The following is a 24208-nucleotide window of genomic DNA, read 5'->3' on the forward strand; positions in this document are numbered from 1 at the left end:
ATTGCTTCTCAGCTGGAGAAGTGCAATGACATCCTTGGGAAAGATGACCCGATCAGAAAGGCTTTTCCAGTGGTATAAAATGTAAAACATAAATCACTGTTCATACACAGAAGACAATCTCTTTGTATTTGCATCTTTCCATTGCCACAAACCCACCACTTGGCCAAGGAAAAATATGCCGGCTCTACAACTGCTCTCTGCCTGTTAGCTGACAACGCAGCCCTCTCAGCAGTTGCTCACACAGTCCTTTGCCTTGAAATGAAGAAATCTGAGCACAGAGTGATGCCATAAGAAAATAAAAATTCCCTTTGTAGGTCAGCTGAAAGATCCAGCTAGCCAAGCATCTTCTTTTTTTGGCAATGGCCAGTAGCAGAAGCCTGTGGCAGGAGAGTACGAACACCACCAGCACCCAGTTTCACCGCCTGCCAAGGCCTTTCCCAATCTACAGCTGACGACCCCCGGGGCAGAGGCCCCGTCTTTTGTGCTGAACAGCACTTGATGGATTTTGTCTTCCACTAATTTGTTCAAATGCTGTTTGAAGTTATCTAAACCTTTGGTGCCTACAACATCCTATGGCAATCAGTTCCAGTTCAGTTATGCACTGGGTGGAAAGAAAAATATAATGTTACCACTTAAATGAAGCATAAGCCAGTCCTATTTTGAGATACTTAAATTCCTTTGTAATTACGGCATAATTCTTCAAGGCTGGCCTGCATTTCATCTGTGGCGTGCAAGGCCACAGCACCCTTCCCCGGGAGATGAGGGGACGGTTGCTGGTGGCCTTGTATGGATCCAAGAAACTAGCCGTCACCTGCCTGCTCATGGCAGGCGTTCATAGCCAGTCAGCAGTAAAAAGCACATGAAAGTCAAGTCAGCGGAAGCGCTAGCGTGGCAATATCCAGAATGTGTCACAGTTAATGGCAAAATGCACACTGGCGTCAGTGCAGGGCTTCCTGCCTCAGCACAATTCCCAAGTCAGCTCCAAAACACCACCTTAGGCCTGGAGCTGAGCCTTGTGAGGAGCTAGTCCCCCCCCCCCCCCCCCCCCCGCCTCCTCTCTTCGGCAGGTCTGTGCAGGGGGCCTCCTGGATTTTTTTTTTTTTTTTTTTTTGAGCTAGTACAGGTTATGCCATGCTTCTCCACCTTTCTCCTCCATTATTCCTGAGCATCTGGCTATAAAAACAGGAGCAAGGCCAAGAGAGTTGTAGTCTTCCCCATGTAATTGCACAGGCTGTATTCCAGAAATTCAGTCATGATTCAACACAACTGCAATAATTTTAAACAGTGAGAGAATTATAAGGAAATAGGCTGGTCCTTCAGCTATAGCTCAAGCACATTTCCTGAAAACATTGTGCTCTTTGCATGGGACAGGGAGAGGGGGACATGACAATAACTATAAAAGAATACAAACTTGGGTTTTTTTATATAGTATATTCCTTTAATATAGAAACCGTTTTTTTGAAATTGCTACAGTTCGTAATAGTATATTTTAAAATAACACGTTATGCTAATGAATTATTTATTACAGAAAGGGTTTTTGGAGAGAGGGGGAGTTAAGATGATTTTTATTGTACCTGAAAAATATGCCTGTTTCTACTATAGATCGTACAGATCTGAATTAAAAAAAAAAAAACTGGACCAGCTGGCAAAAACCAGCCTGAGACCATACCATTGACAACTAAAGTGATGAGTGGGAGTGTGTCTGTGCAAAAGCTGCAGTAGGCCTTCAGCAGCCAATGCAGACTTAAGACTTTCTCCAAAGACTTGTAAAAATGCTATAAAACTCGTTTTTCCTCCTCCGATTTTCTGTGATGAAAGATGACCTGTCTGAAAGCCATTATCAGTGTCTCAGGTGTTCACATGTTCCAATGCCCTGTTTCATTTTTCGTTACAAAACAGAATTGTCATTGCTGGGGGAATTTAGGTTCTCCTCCCCACCTCCTTGCAGAAGACAAGATTTCAAAACTGCAAACACAGACGTTAGGAAATCCTACATTTCCTAAAATCTCCATATATTTTTCTGAAAAGAATGTTAATGCGACATGAAAACAAAATCACAAATGTATACATAAAGGAACCTCGGGAACCCAGTGTTAAGCTAATACTTCACACATGCACACACACGTACACAAAGTGAGAAGTTTGTCTTAGCAGTGGGGCATTAGTTTTAAAGCAATTCCCTAACAGGGTTTGTTGCTAGCTTTTGTAATTGCAATTGCATAGCTCACTGGGAGGTGTTACAACATACTCAGAGTGATTTTGGTCAATCAGCAACAATTATTTCTCTTGTCAATGGTGTTAAACAGGTGAAGGTGAAGAGCCTAGAAGAGCAGGAGTTCCAAACTGGTGCTGGAGACTCAGTCTGATGGGCGTGAGAATATTACATAAATGTAGTAAAGCACAGTGATGCTTTCCATTATTTTTTAATGAGAATAATTAAGACTGTGTAGGGGGTGATGTTTGGAGTTGACAGCCTAAGGGTGAAGTTCACAGTTTTCCAACATTTCAGTTTGGCTCAAGACTTTCCAGTTCTTATTTTTTAACTGAATTCATAAATTGTCTGTTGCTACTAATATTATGCTCCTAAATGAGAATGATGATTTCAACATAAAGGAAAAATAGCAGTGACCAGAGAAATTTGGGGAGAAAAGTATCTGTGGCTGTATTAATGAGATTCCAATTTTACTTTTGTGGAATCAAGTTTGCTCACAGAAAAAGCTAAGGAATTTTTATTCATGATCATGCATAAATGTGCATATTTGTGCCTCATAAAATGTAACCTAAAACCAGAAACTGGGCTAGCTTGACTCAGCTAGACAAGCACTCAGCTCAAGCAACACACTTTAATGGAGTACTCAGTAGTGGCTATTCGTGAACATCTCTCTCGTCCAAACAACTTTGCTAAAAAGAGTGTCAGGCAATTCCAGTGAAACATATTAACAGAATCATGATGTTAGTGCATAGTTTATAATCAGGGAAAAAATTAACAAATAGAAATTTATAGCAACAACAAAAGTTCAGCAGAAATACTGTTTTGATGCAAATGTCATTAAAAGCAGAAAACAAAGGAAATACAGAAGGCAGAATTTTTATTTTGCAAAGTCTAAGTATGTCCTTAGCATAATTTAAGTAATGCATTGCCGTTGCAATCCTGATTGCTACAAAGTTTAAGGTAAACTTTTTGACTGCACCTATTGCACGCTTTCTCCACAGCTGTGTAATAAAACCCTTCTCCTGCATCAGAGATTCTTCATTGTGATTATCTGGTCTGTAGAAGTTCAAATTGAATAGCTGACATAATTATAAAAAGATGCTATTTGTCTGTGCCGTTCTATTTTATAATCTGTGGCATATCACTCCAAGCTTGTGATTTCTTTTTGGCAAGTTCCATCCATGATGGCTGATCTGCAGCAGCATTACTGGCTTTCTTAAAGTGGCTTATTTCCTCCTTATCCACCAGAGCTGGTGACTGAGCTACTGTGAATAAAATACATGCATATTTTATGTTAGCTTGCTGTGCAGCTGTACACCTTAGCTCTTTCACTGAAAACTTCCAGTGCCTTGCCCTACAGTATAAAGTCTTTACATTTCACATAGAAACTCCTTTAACAATACATTATTGAGGAACTAACCATTCCATGCACAAAAGAACACAATCTGTTTTTCTAATGAATAGCTTTTGTCCCCTAAGCTTACTACAAAACACATGATAATCTGGATTTCTTGCCATCACCTGTGTAACACCCAGCCCAAAAAAGAGAAGGTCTTTTCCTCAGTGAGGTTTTCATTTGGGACTTCCCCCTTTACCCAGCCTTCAACTTGGAGGCATTTAATTACCTTTCAGACTTTTGCCCTCTTTCGAATTTGAATTTACCAAATAGATTCAGGATACTGTGAAGGACTAACAGGCAGAAAGTCTGTGATCACATCATTCTTGCTTGCTTAGGAAACCACTTTCAAACTGAATGCTACTGAAACTAATTTTGCATTCATTTTACTTTTTACACCAGGGCATTTGGGACCCAGTCCTGTGGAATTTCCTTGCATTCTTGATTCACATTTATATAACAGGACTTTTACTTTAATTGAAGTGGTAAAAGGAATATTCCACCAAATAAAACTCCAGATATGAGTGCTGAGAAAACAATTTGCCCTCGTTGATTTTGGACTGGGGAAGAGATCAGTATCTAGACCCTAGTCCTTTTCCAGCACAGTCAGGCATGATGTCTTCTGACAAGGTTGCGAGATAACAGCCTACATTAGTATTTAAAGTGTTTTCTTTCCTACCAGGGACAGAATGAGACAGTGAGTTGGTTCTCGGCAGTGGCTCTTTCATTTCAGACTTTGTCTCTTTCCTCTGTTCTTCAGAAGAGGTTTTAGGTGCCACGTGTGAAAGTTTGCTCCAGTGCTGCTTCACTGACCCCTAGGTACAGAGAGGGAGAAAATCCAAGTAATGCAGAGAGAATGAAACCACTCTGGAAGAACATGAGCAAAAGGAGTGGACGTGATGCCTGTCGTCATCCAAAAAACAAGCACACTCATTGTGCACTGGTTCCACTCCTCTCACTTGAACCCGTTACTTGTTCAGAAAGCCCCAGTGATTTCAGGTTAGCATCCATGATACTGAACTTTACAGATTAAAACTATCCCTCTGCATCTTCTCTTATTCATAATGGTATCTGTGAGTAGATTATTATTGTCTTCAATGCAAAATGTACTCCAGGCCCTTTGCACTCTCTATTAACATAGATGGGATTTGGAAAGAGCCTGGTTCTCTCATATGTTTCCCTTCCACCTCCCAGACTTTGTGTTTTAGGGCATTGGGCCTTGGGAGGGTTGAAGGTAAATGGATTTCCATAAAAAAGAAATCAAGCACATTTTCCTATGAGTTCTCTTGCCACTAGCAAAAACTGTTCTGAAGTGGTAGTGTCTGGTGCCATGTGGGAGAGAGAGAAAGTGGGAGTAGTACAGCGGCACCAAGCCTCACACACTGCAGTCAGAAGCATCTTGGCATATTTATCCCTTAGCTGATCTAGGGAAATGAAATGCATGGCATGAATTTTAGGAAGTATTGCCAACTAAAATCTGGAATTTCCTACTCTGACACAGAAATTGTATTTTGGGATCATTTAAACGCATGGTGTTTTAAGTGCTATGACAATGTTCAGTGTTATTGCAGTTTATAATCTTGCCTAGACGTTTCATTAGGTATTATTTCTTGTTAATCTAACTGCTGCTGTTTTTCATCATCTAGAGATCTTTTCTTATTCAAAGATATAATAGAGTAATCTGGGTTTCTAGCAGAACTGTTTTAAGTAAGAAAGTAGGCCATTTGCACTGGGAATGCTCTACTGGTAAAGGACACACATGTTCCTGCATCGGCACAGGGTTTTTACTGTGCATGAGGCAATACAGCAGTCCTCACAGTCTGCTCGCCTCCATGAGCAAGCCCAGGAACAGGGAAGCCTTGTTAGTATTCTGTATTAATGCCAAGTGCTTCTGCTAGTACAGCTTTGTCATCTGGGAAGATCACTTACTACAGGTATAACCGTCTTTTTCATGGGATCTTTGAAAAGGCCGTGTTAGTCCGTATTCCGTGTCACCACATGTGCGTCTGAGTTATCAGTATATAAAGAACCAGAATTTTTATCTTGGCAGTGTCTGCAAGCGCAAAAGTTATTTTTATCCTATTTCACTTCTCAAGGCTCTAAAAATTGTTACCTAGGAGCTTCTGGGACCAAGCTGTTCATTCAGTCTTAAATCAGTCAGAAGGTATGGGAGATACCATGAAACGTGTGCTTAAAAGAATCAAAGAGACTGTATTCTTCTGTATTGAGAGATATCTGAGATTGTAAAATTAGCATCTCATTTTGGTTATTTTAGTACATAATATACACACTAGATCTGGTAAGCATGTACTGGGCACCCAAGAAATTTTACACACCTGGAATAGTTCCAGGATTTCTTGGAGATATGAAATTACTTATCTGAATAATCAGGGGCCACATTTACAAGAGCAGTGTCTTTGTTACTTATGATTATACTTATTAAACGTCTGTAATCATTACAGCATTTGACAGGTATAATAGCGGTAGATCCAAAGAATACTGCAGGAATGTGATACAGAAGCATCACAAATTTGTGCTGTAGGTACCTCTGTTCCTTCCTTTTCTTTATTGTGTTTTTCTGTATCTGACTTAACATCCGGAGTCACAAGTTTTTCTCTGTTAAGTTCCTGCTCCTGTTGCGTGCCTCTCTGCTTTTGTCTTGCTATGGTAATCCAGGCCAGCTCTGCGGGACTGTCAGGTTCTCTTCTGGAGTCTCTAGTAATCACTGGGGAAGGCACACTTCGCTCTGTTGACAGATTATTTATATACATGGTTATTTGAAAGAGACTTGTAATTAACTTCAGCTTTCACTTGCTCAGTACCCTGATTTGTCACATGAAGAAATGTGATAAGCCTGGATAAATAGGAATTTTTTTAGTTTGGTCTCCAGGAAGCAATCTTCCTATTTTCACTACTTTAAGTTACTATTTTACTGGTGAACAACATTTCTCATCTTTTCTTCAGCTAGAGCCACATGAGGGAGGTGCAAAAACATCAATCAAGCTTCATTAAACTATCAGTTTTCCAGGGTCTCCACTTCTGCCCCCTCCTCCCATCTGCTTCATGGCCTTTTTCTTAGAGACAAGCCACAGCTGATTGAAACCCGGACACAGCTGGACTGCAGTGGTACAAAAGCAATCCCTCCCCATGGCAACTGCCTTCACCCCCTGCTCTTTCCATGCCTGAACAGCAGCAGCCGATATCTTAGTCTGGTTCCTGTCTTCCATCCACCCCTCGAGGAGCAGCCGAGCTCACACAGCCTCTTACTGCCTGCGGTCACTGTAGGCAACAAAGCACAACAATCTGTGTCATATGTGTGAACACATAGAAATACTACTGAAACCACAGGGTTAATGCAGTCTTTTGATGTGATATTTAATTTGACTTATCCCTGCTGATACCGACTGAGCTATTCATCTGGGCAGTCATTCTCGTCATGCCCTACCATAACTGAGATTTCAGTGAGACAAGAAAAAAAACCCTCTTCCTGGAGTAAAGGGTCAAAAATGCTACCCTGCTATTCTTAGAATTGCTGTTAAGAGACAAGCAGTATCTAGAGGTATAGGGAAATGAAATATCCTATATTCAAATATTCTATGAAGGGAAATCCTGTCTATAGGCTGACCAAAATTGGACCAAGGGAAGAGTCTCAGTTCCTCTGTTGGCTCCAGCCCGTAGGTTCCCCACTTCTTCATGGGCTTACACTGCACCCAAAATTCAGTTTTCCAGCTAACATGGAGTCTGCATGGCTTAAAAGAGGAACAAGAGCAATACCAAACACTATGGTTAGAGTAATGACAGGGTCTTAGGGGAAAATGATTTAAGCTTTCCCAGTGATTTCTGGCCACTAATGTACCCAAGTTAATGGAAGGCTATTTCAGAGCAGAAGTTAAGCATCTCATCCTAAAATCATGCATGGTCCTGCCCCTAGAAGTGTGTTACCTAGTCAGCATCCTATTCAGGGACCTGGGATGAGGCAGGCTCAACCAGGAAGGACTACTGATGTGAGATATCTCATTCCTAGCTCTCTTACCCCAGTGTTTCCTTTAAGCCAGAGCAAGGCTTTTCCAAGCAGTTGTTTCTGCTTGGCTGGTTCACTGCAGCCCCATCTTCCCGGCAGAGCACTAGGCACCAGTGAGCCTGCATCCCCTGGGGCCGAGCTGCTGCGCCTGGAAGAGGCTGATGGAGAGCTGTGCCACCCTGGCCCAGGACCCCCCCGGAGGTGACAGACACATTTGTGGAGGGCTTATGACCTAATTTAGCAGAATGTGGCCCTGATCAGGAAAGCAGCCAAATGTCTCTGAAGGCGTGTCTAAGACATGTGGTAAAGGCACAGGAGATGAAGGCAACGTTGCTCTCCCAAGTCATGTACTACAGACTGAGCCAGGATTAGTCTGAACACTGAGCTGGAATCTGTGACACACGTTTTGAAGGGCCCATAAACTTTATTTGCTCAGGTATCTTCCCGTGTCGCTATTGTACCTCACCAGAAACAGACTAGTTATTTGAGCAAGAAAACACTGTAAAGCCTACATCATCTAAAAACAACAAAAAGAGAAAACACACGTTTAGCAAGATAGCATAGCAAGATGCAAGCAAGCATAGCAAGAAGCAAGAATAGCAAGATAGCAGAGCAAAATGCTTTGCTAGCTAATGCCTGCATTTCCCCTCACGCTCACTGATGTGATCTTGTAGGTAAACCTCTGAGAGGAACAAGCCAGAAAGTCCAGCTGTGCAAATGCAGCCCAGATAAAGCAGGCCCCCCTGGACACTGGAAGAACCTCCATCCTGCATGGGAATTTACTCCAGTGCTCTGCACCCCACTACACCCTGTCTTTTCATGCCAAGACACCTGTTTCTCTCATAATCTTCTCCCCTTCTCCCATTCACTGTCTGCCCTGGCTTCATTTTTGTCTCATTTTACAGGATGATAGAGAATAAGGCTGGAAAAGACCTCAAGATGTCATCTAGTCCATCCTTCAGCTCCACAGAAATATCAGTTGCAAGACAATTTCACATAAACTGTTCCCTGACAAATGGGTATCTAATCTGTTCTTAAAAACCTCTAAAGATGAGACAGAGATCTCAGTCTCCCTAGACTATCTATCCTAGGACTTGACTGTCCTTTCCTACGGGATCTTCTTCCCTACTGGCTAAGCTAAATTTTCTTTCCTTCAATTTAAATCCATAACTCCTCCTATACACTATGGACATGAACAAATTACCCACACCCTTTGTGCAGTAGCCTTTAATGCATTTGAAGACTTACACCATGTCCTCCCCATTTCTTTAACCTTTTCTGATTAGTTACATTCTCTAGATCACTTTTGCTTTTGTAGGAATTGTCCTAATTTGGCCCAGATCTTCTTCAAAGTATGGTGCTCAAAGCTGGGACACAGTATTCAAGATGAAATGCTACTAGCATCAGGTGAAGTGGAAGGATTACCCCAAGTGCCTTGGAGATAGTCTCCTGTATACATCACTCAGTATGATAACTTTTTTTGCAGGATTATGTTATTGTTGTTTCATACTTTGTTTATGAGCTTCAAGTCTTGTTATTTCCCCTCTCCTAGTCCCCATTTATATCTGTGCATCTGATTATTTTTTCACATATACCAGTACTTCATACTTGTCTGTAATGAAAATGTTCTTTTCAGACTACATTTCCAATTTCTCAAGATAACTCTGATTTCTGATCTTATACTCTAGTATGCCTGCATACTTTCCAGCTTGGTAGTATTTGCAAATGTAACAAGCACACACTGTATTCATCCATGTCCTTAAATATAATGAATAGTGCCAGACGTAAGACAGCCCCATTTGATAAACAGATCGATTGCCACTACTGATGGTGGTGGTTTCCAGCATTTCTCAGAGGGTCCCTCATTCAGTAGATAAGGTAGCCTAAGCTTATAATTTTAAGTTACTTTCTGTCCAAATCACTCAACTCATTTTCCTAGCATGCCTCAGTGAATGTCCATGCATCAGTAATGCTCAATATTATTACGATCTTTTCCCACTGAAGCTCTCCCTGTGCCATGCTGAACCCTTCCTGTAGCTCCATCCCGTAAACATACCCCGTCCCCACCTGTCTAGACCTCTTGTTCATGCCTTAGGAGACGAGGCTTCTCCTTGGCCTGTGTAGCTACAGCTCTCATCCTAAGTCCTCACCATCTTACATCTCATCTTTTTTTTTTTTTTTTTTTTTAGGTGGCTGAGTGAACACCATGTTGCCTCCTTCAGTCACACAGAATCACAGAATGGTTGAGGTTGGAAGGGACCTCTGGAGATCATCTAGTCCAACCCCTCTCCTCAAGCAGGGTCACCTACAGCACGTTGCACAGGATTGTGTCTTCAAGGAAGGAGACTCCACAACCTCTCTGGGTAACCTGTTCCAGTGCTCAGTCACTCTTAAAGTAAAGAAGTTTTCCCTTTTCAGTGAGAACTTCTTGTGTTTCAGTTTGTGCCCGTTGCTTCTCGTCCTATTGCTGGGCACCACAAAAAAGAGTCTTGCCCTATCCTCTCTACACCCTCCCTTCAGATACTTATACACATGTTGATAAGATCCCCCCTCAGTCTTCTCTTCTCCAGGCTGAAGAGTTCCAGCTCTCTCAGCCTTTCCTCATATGAGAAATGCTCCAGTCCCTTAATCATCTTAGTGGCCCTTTGTTGGACTCGCTCCAGTAGCTCCATGTCTCTCTTGTCCTCTAGTGTGCCCACATACTTTCCAGCTTGGTAGTATTTGTAAATGTAACAAGCACACACTGTATTCATCCATGTCTTTAAATATAATGAATAATGCCAAACCTAAAACAGCCCCTATCAGAGCCCCCATCAATCCTGTCAGAGTACCGCTACACAGAGCATTTTCCTCACCCATCACCACGTTTTGACCTTCCTCACTGCCTCTGATATCTTTGCGCTCTCAAACACAAAAGTCTTTACCCTGAAGGCCCTGTTCGATCCACCCACCAGCTTTTCCATGATATTGGAAATCTGGCTTCTGCCTTGACTCTGCTAGTGATGCCACTTTTTAGTCTTCGTGATTCAAAATCACCCTTTGTGTTTTCTCCCATTTTCCCTGTCGCAACCATGGGAGCTTGGTTGCTCCATGTCAGCTGAATCACACATTGTTCTTCCTCAGCTCCCACAAGGCAATACTGACAAAGTGACTGGTATGCTCAGGCTCTATTTACTGCGCTAAATGCAACAGTCTTATTGTTACCTGTGCTCTTATTTATCTGTTTTCCTCATGTATTCAGGATTCATCGTTCTGTTATTTCGATGTGTATTTCCTAGCACAACAGGGTTCCCAATCTCTCAGTGGTATGATTGGAGGCCACTATTATAACAATGCTTTTCATAAGGCAGATATTGCAATGGAAGACATCAAGCAGTTTGGTTCTTCCAACAGTTCTCCCGAATGAGAAACCAGACATCCTAGTCACACAAATTAAAAGGTAGCTAATTTAGAGCCAAATATCATCACACAAGAGATGGTTTCAGAACGTTACTGTGATAGTAGCAAAAAACTCTTTATAATCATCTTTAAAGAGTTTATTTACATCTGTATAGGCCTGACTTAGGACAGCAGAGTAATAACACCTACAGAGGATCAAGAGCTGATCTGCTCACCTTATGGGAGGGGCTTTCTTGTTTCTTTAAGTTACTATGTTCTACACTTGTTTTTGTGAAAGTCTTTGCTACAGAAAGCAAGTCAGGCCAGCAAGAGAAGAAATGTGTTCTCTTCAGCACAAAATAATCAGATGCAATCTGTGCAGGATTTACTACCTCATCTGTCAGTCAGAACTACTGTAAGAAGAGGAAGAGGTGTATTCACTTTTTATTATTTTTCCCATTGCCCAGAGGTCCTTTCCATCCTTCCACCCCCAACTAGAGAAGGTGGTTTGGCAGTATACATGTGTAATTGTTCCAGCCAGTTTATAGTACATGCAAAAGATGAAAGGTGGTGAAGTAACACAGGAGCTAGTAAGGTGAAGCAAATCAGCAGTTTAAGATTATCTGAGACTCTTCTATGAAACTCTGAGTCCTGAAGGGCACTAGGAGGCCAAAAACTTTCCCAGGAAGTGACTATTCACAAGAGAAGTGTTGCTTGCACATCTTTTTCCTCAACTCAGTGACTGTCTGATCACCTTGAATGAGTCCTCCCTATCTTATCTCACCCAGTTAGGAGGCAGTCGGTGTGCTTTTGTGATTCACCATGTGTCAAAGCACAACATTTAAGGAACTGAATAGCCAGAGTGGAACCAAAAGTACTCAAAAGCACAATCTAATTCCTGCTTCTGCTTATAAGTCACATGCATAGCAACTAGCACAACAGTTCCCAGCTGGTGTAGTCTACTTTTAGGCAGACAACATGGTCCAAAATGCAAGGCACAGGCAACCTCTGTCAGATGTTGTTCAAGTTGCACATGCCACAAACTATGCTAATGCTCTGTGAGCAGGGGTGATCCTATCCTCTTGCTTGTTACAGTCCTGAGATTTTCTGATTAAAACTGAATTCTGAGCCATATTCTTTAGTTCTTATTACAACATTTTAAACAATACGTTATTCAACTCATTACTCAATGACTTCATAAAATAATAAAGAATATTGTTGGCAGTGATTTATTTCTCATTCACTCATACTTTTAACCTCATGATTGCATCCTTCCTTTGTTTCCTTGAAACTGATTTGGCCTGAGGCATTTTGAGAGAAGATTCCCTTCTTCCCCTTGGAATGAAGCATGGCAATAAATCACAGAAAATAGGAAAATACCAGGTTACAACTTGTCAAACTGTTCCATGCATAATGTCACCACATATTAAAAATAACATTTCTTGTATATTTAAGGTCTGCTGCTGCCGCTTGAAACCATACCCAAAGGCTTCTGAAGCCCTTCCTTTACCTCTTCCACCACTCAGTCACCAAACACAAAATCAGCTGCACTGTTTGCCAGCAGCTAGCCCTATGTTCTTCATCACTTCCTGCAGCTTCAACACTGGCTGCAGAAGATAACCACTGAAACAAAATGAACTATATCACACCTTTTTAATTCCCTCACTCAGATAAAAAGGACATAAGCCCTTCTCCGCTGGATCTGACAACAGCCGAGACGACTGGCCATGAGCTTGTTGATCTTTAAGGGGAAAATTGTCTTGCTGCAGTCATATTAAACACAGGTATCTGTTTCCTTCAAAATCTTATTAAAGCAGAATTTGTTTTTTCTCAAAGACTAGAGGCCTGATCCTCTAAAGGTGGATTTTTTTCTGCCTAATGACCATGGAAATAAGTGTGTATACTTGATGTTGGGATATTATGCTTCAATGTGTTTCCGACTAGTTGCGTGAACGATAAGATACAACATTAATTTTTATATAATTTTTATGTACAAAAGGAGACCTAAGGTTGACTTATTATTGTATATTGGTTTATACAAACACGCGTAGAAAGTGAAAGAGAAATCTATATGTAACTCTGTCTACTGACAAACAGATATACCCAGGGTATTCCATTGTATGTAGGGGAGTGAGAAGGGGGTATATATGTATGCTTGTATGTATGTGTAGCATATATGGATAACCATGGCCAAAGCATCTTAAATGTTACCCTGAGCTTTAGGGCTTGCTTTTTTAGAGATGGCCTCAGATACCATACCCGTTTCCTTTAAATCAAAAAGTCTTTGTGCGTACAAAATATAGCAGAGGCATTTTATAACATTTAAATCTTTTGGTACCTGAAAAATGAACATCTTACACCTACAAGGGCTGAAAAGAGTGGTTACTCTTACCATACATCTGTGCAGGCAAAAGGTCAGAAACAGAATATTAGAGCCTTTTGAAAGTCACACCTTTAATAGCAAGCAAAGCTAACTTATGTGTTCCCTGCATATTTTAAAAGCAAACATATTCAGAACTAAACCAAACAACTTTACACTATGAGATAAAAGCCCCTATATACACCAGTGTCATCATTTTATAACACTGCTTATGCATATGTATTTCATTCCACATTGTTGCATCTTTGCTCACTTATAAAACACCAGTTATTTTAAGCAGGGCTTTAAAAATGCATATGGCATTTAGGATATCCTAGCCTACATATTTGCCTTTGTTTATTAAAGTACTATATGCATTTGTCTCAGCATACACACCCAAAGCCTTAACTTCGGACAGAGCAATTCTAAAATACTTGGCAAAATATTTCTGACATTTCTTTCTCCTCTAGGCTGACCTATAATGGATGTGACTTTTGGTTGGATCTATAACACTGATGTGAAGAGTCTTTTTTACACAAGAAATTGCTATGTTTGCATCAAAGTCTATTTACTGATGGAAAACAGCCATATTGCAAAATAGCCTGACACAGCCTAAAAAACAACTTCTTTTGAAAAAGAGAGAGCCTTCTTTTGACCTATACACAGCATTAAAGCAATGTCTTTTATGTAGAGAAACATTTTTCTTGACGTTTCAAAGACTGGATTTGCTAGACAATACATACCCACTTCATTCACCATTAACATTCACCATCCCTCCCTGAGTTCCTTTTCTCTTTAAAAGAATGTCACCCTACTACAGCTCCTCAGTCACTGATTTTTTTATGTCCTAATATGCACATTCACATAGGTACTGCTTATGGTTTTGCTCTTGTAGTAACCTGTTAGGATGTGTTATTTGGTTCTGCTCTGTACAGGATTTATAGAGAAGTGTATCAGCCCCAAAGAGCACAGTATGCTTTTTTAGTTCTTGCAAAGACTTGTGCCTTTAGCTGCAGCAATTTGCAATTTACTCCTCCATGGCAACTAGGGTGACTGCTTTCTCACACGCATAAAAAACTTCACCCTTCAACCACACAGATGCCAAGCAATCCCCTGCTAGTTCTGCAGAAAGCTCTAGTGCCCAAGAGTGCTGGTTTCGCTTTTGGTGTTAAGCCAGCATGCCGACAGCCTTCACATTGCCTTTGATACTGATTTCCAGAAGTGCTGAAAGCTAAAGATTGAACTGAAAGAACCAAATTGCCCCTGCTCACCCCATGACACAGCGAACTGACTTTTTCTAGATGATTGTACATGAAAAGGGAATTGCACTGCCTTGCATCATGATTTCACAGCTTGTCTTCTTGTTCAGCACAGGAATTTCCTAACATGCAGTAGGCTGAAACTCCCTGACAGCACCCAAGTATCTCTCAACAGCAACCACAGCTCTTTGAAAGGGCTAACGAACTCAAAGAATAGGAGTGGGCTGGGTGCCAGCATGAAGAGTGGTGGACAAAAAAAAGAAGCGGGTGGCCCAGAATATCTGAAGGCCAGAGACTGTCGTTAAAGCACACACACCATAGAAGAGCCGATTATGCTTTTCTGATTACCGCTGCTTGCAGTTAACAAAGATACACTCCTGAGCCATTGGGCTGAGGCATATGTTTCACGGAGCTTAAAATGATATTTTTGCAGGGGTATTGATCATTTTCCTCACTGTATCATGTGGCTCTCTTATGCCTTGCAGAAGTGCACTGCTTCTGAGCTTTCCCAGCGCCCTAGGGTAATTCTCCTCAGGTGGTGCTGTATAAACACCCCTGCCAAAATCAGTGTTGTGCCAGGGCAATTAGAGACATGGGCACGCCTCATTCACCTGCAACTTAATGGTAGTCACCTCAGGCTCATGCAATAACTTAGGACAAGGAGGTATTTGATCAAATATCTAAGGAGAAAGGTCTGTAGTAGGGTAAAGAGGAACTTGGGTCAACCTGGGGAGCAGACTGCTTCATATTTGGAATCAAACTTTTTTAGTCCTGGCATGCTAAAATATCAGAATCCATTACAAAGCTATTCCAAGCTGGAAATATGTGGAAAACTAGCAGCTTTGCTTAAGGTGTTATAGTAATAATGGTGGGGCAGTAAATAAGGAAGAAGATGAACTACCATTACAGACCAGCCTGAATTGCCATGTTCAACCATCATAGGCCACACAAATTTCTTATAATAATGTCAGGTGGTGAGGAACACATCTGAAACAGGGTTCTCAACAAGCAGCCCTACGTTGAGCTCCAGGCTTGTGCACCCCTGCCAAGTGGCCTGGGGCAAGCTCTCACCCTCAGACTCTGTTTTGCAGAGGACACCCCTGAACATGGGGACAGGAGCCTCAGTCCCAGGGCTGCACAAGCAGTGAAGAAGCCAAAAGAGAAACATGCTCCCTGGCACCATTTCTTCACTTTCCCCATCCTCCAACACCTACTATCTCCTCTGCTCTTACTGCACCAAGACTCACTCCTGGCACCTGGGACTCAGCAGGACAAATGGGAAATAAGACTCTATACGGGAACGCTTGTAACTCCAGCGCCTCAGTGCCATATATTCCCATTCCTCCATCTTCTAGCAGACTGACCCTACAGTGTTAGGTCTCCTCCTCATCTATTCTCACTGTGACACTCCTAAAAATAGCGTGAAAGAGCCCTGACCACAGACTATCTTAATCGATTAGAGTAGATTTGAGGGTCATTATGAATAATCAACTACTCTTCAAGGCAGGGCAGTGGGGAAAATGTGTTTAAAGCAGTGCTGGGATTATATAAAGGGAGACTTCCCCTCCTGCATGGTGGTGGTGGCATGGGGGGCCTGCCTGGATGGCCGTGGGAGTCCCGTCAGGCAGTCTGGCAGCTGATGAATCTCCTCCTTTGACCGCGGGGAGAACAAGAAGTTGTAAATGAGAGCCCTGCAAAAACATCTGCAAACGCAGGTGACAAGTACAATCAGCTTTCACTCAGGGCCTCAGAAAGTTGCCTCTGGGGCCAGGAAGAGGCTTCTGTCACCCTCCAGGACAACTGCCTTACCATATCCTGAGGTCTTCTCATTTTATGCTCTTCCCTCTTAAGCTCAGAGACTGACCTCAACCGGAGGAGAGTAACCAAGGGGTGGAGTTCTGGGATAGCACACAGAAACCTTTTTACTTGCTTGGCTGCCATCTCTTTCTCACATGCTTAGCATCAAACTCGTGACCAGATGCATTCAGGGCAGGGAAGAAATTTCTCCCACAGATCAGAAGACCTAAAGAGTTTATCTTCCTTTTGGCCTTTCTTTGAAGTGAAGAGCAGAGGTCTCCTGCTAGAATTGTTTGAGTATACTCTACCTAACATGCTTCCTGACATTGCAAATACCTCAGATACTGGTGCCACTTTTGGTCTTTTCTGTTCTCTGTCTGTGGCACACAATATATTAGTCTCCAGAGGACTGGAGTTTTTACTCTAACCCAATTATATTTTGGCTTATAATGTGGACAACTGGGTGAAATTTAACAATCTGCAGTAAACATGATCTTATGGTCCCTTCTGGCTTTAAACTCCATGAAGCTACAGGGTAGCTATTGTCTGTTTTTAAACAGGGAGTGAGTAATGATAAAGATAGATAAACGAGTAAGCAAAGCTCACGGGAGATGATAAATAAACAGTGTTGAGCATGCTGGGCAATTAGTAGTACTTCTCCCTCACTATTATGGTGGAAAAAGAAGGTCTAGAGGTCTGAGTCACTCATCCCACACAGAGCACTACACTTAATATGTGCTCCTGGCTCCTGAATTGCCATACAGCAGCTCTTAATGGGACATTTAGTAGCTTGATATTTTTGTTTCACAATACTAGCTAATGTACTTTATTAATTTTTTAAGTGTCACTTTGAACATCCTTTAAACAATGCCCTGAAATGTAAAAATTCCAGTTAAAATATCTTATTCTGGCTGACACTTCTTTCCTGCTATTGTTTTGATAGGTCTTTTCAGCAAGGGAGAATCAGGGAGCAACATCGCTGAAGGCAGAGCCATCAACTCACACTCACCACCTCTGTGTTTGACACAATAGGCTGCCTTACACTCTCTCACAGGTAGGGCCATTTCTCAAGAGTTAAGATAACTTTATAAAGCATCAGGAGTCTTACCAGGCACTTTACAAGGACTTGACTTTTTCTCCAAGTCTCTATCTTCATTTCTGGATTCAGGAGACTGAATAACTTTGTCCTGTTTCTCCCTGTTTGCATTGGTATTTGGAACAGTTATGTTTTGCAAGACAGGCTTCTTAGGCAATGGAGGTTTGCCACTAAGCTGTTCAGAGGACTTTGCTTTGGGTTTGATGTTATCATTTAAAGAACCACCAATATTCATATCGGCTGTCTTTTTGATCTGTGCCTTTTCACCTTTTAGAAATGAAGTCAATCCCTCATTTTCTAAATTAAACTCTGCACTGTATCTTTTAATCCCTTTTGATTCTTGTGAAGAGTAGTCTCCATATTTCAAGGACAGTGAGGTGGATCTAAGTTTTATTTGAAAAGGACTTTTGTCTTCACAGTCTGGCTGACTCTGAGATACCACAGAAGAATCTCTTGGGACAGGACCTGCATCAATAGCCTGAGAAACACAGCCAGCCAACATTTCCATAGATTGGCCTGTGATCTCACAGCTGGACTCTGGCAGCAAAGTCTGTTTTTTGTTGCTAGTTTTTCCATCTCCAGATCCTGTCTGCAAATCATCTTTCCACCTCTCATTTCTTAAGGAGACTTTTGCTTTGGACAGGAAGAATCTGGTATTTAATGGACTTTCACACTCTGAGCTTTCTGGAAAGTGTAGGCTTCTGGTCCTTGGCCTTTCTCGTGCAGAGGACACAGAAAACTTTCTCAAGGCATTGAGTTCATTGGCTGCTTTTTCTGCTTTCTTCCCCAAAATTTCTTCCTTGTGGGCCAGCAACTGACAGTTCTCCTTATCAGGAGTTGCATCTTGTGTAGTCTTTGTTTTCTCTAGAGCCCAGGAAGCAGATGATCCCATCTGTGTTGAAGAAGCAGGATGTGGAACATGGGAAAGGATAACAAATGAGTCCATGTGCTGGAAAGAACCTATGGGAAACTGCTGAATAGACTCTGACAATACAGCAGCCTCTTTCTTTGCCTCTTTATTGCAGGACATTTCCAAACGTATCTCATCATCCTGTATATTTTCTTCTGAACTGTCCAAACAAACAAGACTACTCTTATTAAGTGAAATATCTTCTTCAAATGGTACTTTACATACTGAAGACACAGTCGGAAGCTCCTCATGTTCTTGATTTAAAGTATTGACTGACACATCACACTCATCCCCAGACAACAGAGCCAGTGCTTCTGAGGAATCTCTTTGCTTTTTTATTTCTCTGTCTAGACTGGAGGAGGGAGAGGTTGCATAGTCTTTACCTTCTAGCAGCAATGAGGATTCAGGCTTTGTGCATACTGTCTCCTGCGTTGGTGGGCAGCCCTCTGGTTTATTCTCTGGTAGCAGGGCTTCCTGTGCAACACCAGACTCAGAAGCGGGCTGAGTCATCGCTGGTCTCAAACCAGGGGGAAGGTCCTCAGGCATTCTGGGCTTCTGCCAGGAAGCCACATCCTGCGCTGCAGCTGTGCTGCATGGCAGTTCTTGCTCACTGGTTTTCAACAGAGCATCTGGCAAGTCTGTCTGCATCTCTTTGTCATCATCCTCTTCTTCTTCTGGTGTACAGCTCAAATCAGTCAGAGATTCAGACTGGGTCCTCTGAAACAAAGAAATTCAGAAAGCCCCATCACCATCTGCAGATTCACTTTTTCTTTCTTTTTTATTGTTGTATTTACAACTGAGATCTTAGAGAGAAAAGCAATACTTGCCTTCAATGCTGAGCACACTGTTTTCATAACCTATATACTGGATGCTTATTTGGCTGAGCAGATTGTGGTATAATGTATTTAACCAATATAAAAGCAATCAATAACACTTCATTCTGCACAACTGGTGCTTTCATGCCTCTATAGAAGGGAAGTTCATCAAAACAATGGCCATTGGACTGTCCTTGGCACTTGATGCCCCAGAGCATACTGGATATGTTGTGTTGCTCTTGGGCAAAAAGCAGCACTTGAAAGAGAAAAATCTGTCCCTTTGTATTTTGCTACTCCATAATATGATTAAAAATAAAACTACCCCTTCTTTCTAAAATATGACGTTGAAGAGACAAGTGTACATAGAAAGAACAGCAAAAAAATACTGAATAAGTCCTTGAGGTTATGACACACTATGCCAGCTGAGTATCTATCCCCATATGGCAATCTTCTGTCTAATCACAGTGATACAGCATTAGAACCTTGCCTCCCTTGTATGAAGTCTTTTTTTGCTTTCAAAAGTTAGACTACCTGATGAAAGTTTATAAATACATGTGTAGTTATCTGCAAATTCTTTGTGATTAAGCTTCAGGTAAGCTTCTATAAATATGTACTTAGCCCTGACTAAACATACAGGATTATTTCAAAGCATGTTATTAAGCTGTTGAATATGCATTTTCATATGGTGCCTGTGTTAGCTGACTGAATCACTGTAGTTTGTTGGGTAAATATGTGTTTTGGATGTAGGCCCTAATTCTAAGAACACAAAACTTGCCCTCTGAAAACACTTTTAGGGCTCACATAATTTCCAGATTTGCAAATGCAATTGCAAAGACAAAGCTGCAATGCCACCTGCATTCACAGCCCATATCCAGTGAGGACCCAGGAATATAAAAGCAGAAGATGGTAGTTAGCAAGCCAGAAGCAAAGTACACAGGTAAAAGTGGGCAGGCAAATGTTTAAAAATTGTAATAGCGAAAGGTATAAACATTCTCCATGGTAAACCAGGAGGGTTCAATCATCTGGCAGTTTAAAGTAGACAGGGGAATGATAAAGTTAAACAAGCCAATTTAATGGTTTTAATGTGTTTAAAACATTGAAAGAAACCACAGATAATAAAGTGCAAATGCTGTAGTAAGAATTGTAAACTTCAGGTCTAAAATGGGAGAAAAAGAAGAAATATTAAATAATCTCCATCATAAGATGCAAAAAAGAACCAGATAAAAGGTGTTTTAAATGACTGTTTAAAAAACAACAGTTATACACATTTTTTTCCTGTGAAGACTTATTTGTAAGTCTTTGTAGTGCACATAAAGGGTCTACAAATTTGGGACAGGGAGAGGGCTGAATGCATAACAGTCCTAATGTCCAGTATTTGGTTCCAAGTAACAGGTCACAACTTATTTCTGTGATTTTTGAAAACATAATCCCAATGATATTTGGGAAGTTAACACTCCCCCCCCCCCCCAAGTTCCTCCATCAATAGTCTCTCAAAGACTCAAGATTTTACAGGATCTTTCAGGCCAGGAAAAGTGCACAAGTTAATCATAATTTTTTGAAAAGATAAAATTTTAAAAGTAAGAAAAGAAGCAGTCAGCTTCAACTTCTGTATCATGGACAAGACACTAAATTGTACTGCATGGTAACTTTAAGAAGAAATTTTCACATAAACTGCTGTATCAAGAGAATTAACAAGTAATTTCATAATATTTATTCTGTTCTTACTGTCTACTCCAGACACATATTAAATAAAAGCTATTAAAACCCAACGAAATATCCGTGCGCCCATCTGACTTTTCTTAACCAGTCTGAGTTTGCATATGAAACCCAGTAAGAAGTTCCAGTTTTTGTTTCAATGGTGACACTGCTTTTTTTCATAATTACCTGAGAAAATCTTCTCATTTTACTGGATCTCTGATTCCGGGGTTTTATTAAAAGTTTATGTTTAGCAGCAGAATTATCCAAGCAAGAGGAGAGCTCAGGCGGAGTGTCAAAATTGGCTGTGGGCGAGATGCTGCTGTCAGATATCTGGGGACCTCCAGTTTTAGCATTTCCATGCCTAGGGAACAGCTGGCTGGCTGTAGATTGAGGCCTAGAAGGACTCAGTGTGACCTAAAACAAAAATAATCCCCAAATGGAGAATCAAACAAAAAAAACAAGACATGAAAATAACAATCCTACAGAGAAGGGGGCATGTTTATTGGCATTTTGTGATTGCCTTGGTTTCTTTTTGACTTCTTTTTAAAATACATTGGACTTCCTAATGTTGGACATGGAATACTAGTGTTAGCAATTTTGCATTTTTAGCAGCGAGAATATCACGTTATATAGTCCAGTGGGAGAGAACAAGTCACATTTAACTAGAAGATCTAAAGCACAGAAATATACAGTCAGCATGTTTTTAGGAAATACATTTATGAAGAATACTCAGTTACCAATCCTAATGGGTAAATTTCTGGGTCTCTCCTCCAGCATCTGTCTAGACTGCTACCCACAGTCATGCTGGACCAGGGCATCTCTAGCTTCCTACATTTTATCAGGTCCCCTCCAACTCTACAACATCCTCTTAAAGAAAAAAGAATCAAACATCAATAGCATTAACAGTTCAGTTACCTTCCATTTTTTCTTCATTTATTTGTATTTGCAAAATAAGTAGGGAGCTTACCCTGAAACATAACATTTTATTTACAGACTATTTTAGGGAAGGAAATGATGGGCGATTCCTACTAGTGGCCTGGAACTTCCAACCTGACCAGTAATCCATCCAGAAATAACTTTTGAATGCCCCAAAAGGATGCAATACTTTCATGAAGCTGAAATTCAACTTTCCTGTGTGCCTCAACAAAAACCACCCAAGTCCAGGGCTGATGCAAAAAGGAGACTGAGAACTTTGTGAAAAATGACTCTGTAAAAAGGGGTCTTCCTTTCTTTCTGATTCAACTTTTGCAAATAGGCAAAATGGTATTTCCATGATATTTGTCATAATATTAAAATGACCTCTGCCAACTCTTGATAACAGTCCTCTGGAGGCTTGAAATTCCAGTGCATTTCATTATGGAAGTTTTCCTTCTTTGTCATGCCCTATTCAGCTGGACAGAAGGCTTCTGGAAGTCATATTTTATTGAGGGGTATGGCTGGGAGAAGGGAAGAGCAGTATAGTGTTTATTTTATTTAGGGAGGAAAAAAGCATCAGCATTTTCTGCATGTGGAGTTCTGCATTGCAGCCAGAAGATATTCTGGAATATAGCTAGGACCTGCTACCACTTCCTCTACATTCAGGGAAAAACTCCCACTGGTTTTAGTGGACGCTGGATCCACAGCTTCCGATTATGCTTTCTATTACGAAAAAACAAAACAAAACAAAAAAGGAAGCAGCTCGGCCATGCTGAATAATGGATGCTGTCACTAATTTGCAGTAGGGTTTCTCTACAATATCTTCAGTGTAGTACTCAAACATGACTAAGGTACAACAACGATACATGGCTGCATTATACATTAGTACCTAGCAGTGAATACATTGACATTTCAGCTCCCTGATAAAGACACAACACATGTTCTCTTTAAAAGCTTGTCATTACCTGCCTGCCTTTTTTTTTTTTTTTGGCCTCTGCTTTTCCTTAAGAACTCGCATTTCTTCTCATTGGCAATGCTCAGTGTTGGCCATCACGCTGGAAAAGCAAGAATCTGGTTTGCTACTCCAGTTAAATTGCAGCAGGCTGAGAGAATGCCAGATCTGGGCTGGCTGTAAAGATTGCCTGGCTTGTGAAATCTGGCTCTGGCTAAGCCTGCTGGAGGGGGGGGCGGCCAGCAGGCCCCTTTCCCTAAACCTCACGCTCACATGGCTCCCCTCTCCTTCAGCTGCTTGCACTGGGTATCACCAGGTGTGGGGCAAAGAGGGAGCCCCATTCCTGGAGCAAGGATGGGATCGTCATGACCCCTCTCTTCCCTCTTCCATCCAAGAAAGCTTCCAAGACATTGCAAGGTCTTCTTGCCACCCAAAACCTCCGAGTTGTAATGTGCAAAACTGTATCACCCCTCAGGCCTACAGACAGGCCATTACGTCTCCTCCTGACTTCCAGAAGCAGGCCTAGTCTCTCCAAAATGCCAGCTGAATTCTGCATTTTGGGAGGAATGCATTCATGTGGTGCTACTTTCTGGATATACTCTCAGACTGGACTGGGATGCACAGAGCTCTGAGCTAACCTATGGGGCCTGTGGAAAAGCTGAGCAACCATAGTCACCACAGTGTCTCTGCAGTCAGAGAGTGAGTCAGAGTGATGTTAATGGAGCTACAGGGAGGCACAAATGCTCCTTTAGTGAATATACATCTGGACTAGACAAATATTTTTACAGTGAACATATAACAATTTTCAAGAAATACTTTCTTCACATGTTCCATTTTTTCTTTAAAACATATTAAGACTTCACTGTATATAAGCAGTTTTTCAAACACCTTTGTGTAAGTCTAACAAGTGGGGCCAGAAATTTTTGTTGAGCCCTGCTGCAGCTGGCGTTAAAATGCATTAATTACCAAGAAATGGTCAGCTTGGGACCAGCTTCTTTATTTCCTTTCTGCAATTTCCCTCTATCCCTTCTCCTACTTCTAGAAAATGTTTTTCACTTTACCCCCTGTGTTGTTTCCACCATGACTCCAGCTGCAGACAGCTAAAAGGGACTCTTCAGAGCCTTTCAAAACCACTCTTTAATCAGCCACAATGTCTGACTGCTGATTGAAGAAAACCATCTATTTGCTTGTACTCAAGTCCTGAAAACATCACTTCAGCAGAATTCACAGCTCATGCTGGCTCATGTGGCCAGAATCTGACTAAAGGCTGAATCCCAGTCTCCTAAGCAGCAATGTCAATCACTATCATCAGGCAAACTGTTTCTATATCAGTGCAAGGTAATTTTGTACTTAAAGCAAGGGTCTGGGCAGGCAGATATCAGAAGATCTACATTTTGTTC

At 41.4% G+C, this 24208-nt stretch overlaps 1 protein-coding gene across 1 annotated transcript in view; it reads right to left on the reverse strand.

Moving 5' to 3' along the window:
* Positions 1-1442: 1442 nt before the first annotated feature.
* CRACDL (CRACD like) overlaps positions 1443-24208 on the reverse strand; it is a 28659-nt gene continuing 5893 nt past the window's right edge. Inside the window, exons 6-10 of the mRNA XM_067307765.1 lie at positions 21128-21355; positions 17531-19145; positions 6155-6354; positions 4288-4423; positions 1443-3477 (exon numbers count right to left, since the gene is read on the reverse strand). Of these exons, the coding sequence (XP_067163866.1) occupies positions 3332-3477; positions 4288-4423; positions 6155-6354; positions 17531-19145; positions 21128-21355 (2325 nt within the window). The 3' untranslated portion in view covers positions 1443-3331. The remainder of the gene's footprint in view (positions 3478-4287; positions 4424-6154; positions 6355-17530; positions 19146-21127; positions 21356-24208) is intronic.

This window comes from Apteryx mantelli, chromosome 1 (genome assembly GCF_036417845.1).
Source record: "Apteryx mantelli isolate bAptMan1 chromosome 1, bAptMan1.hap1, whole genome shotgun sequence".
Taxonomy (NCBI): domain Eukaryota; kingdom Metazoa; phylum Chordata; class Aves; order Apterygiformes; family Apterygidae; genus Apteryx; species Apteryx mantelli.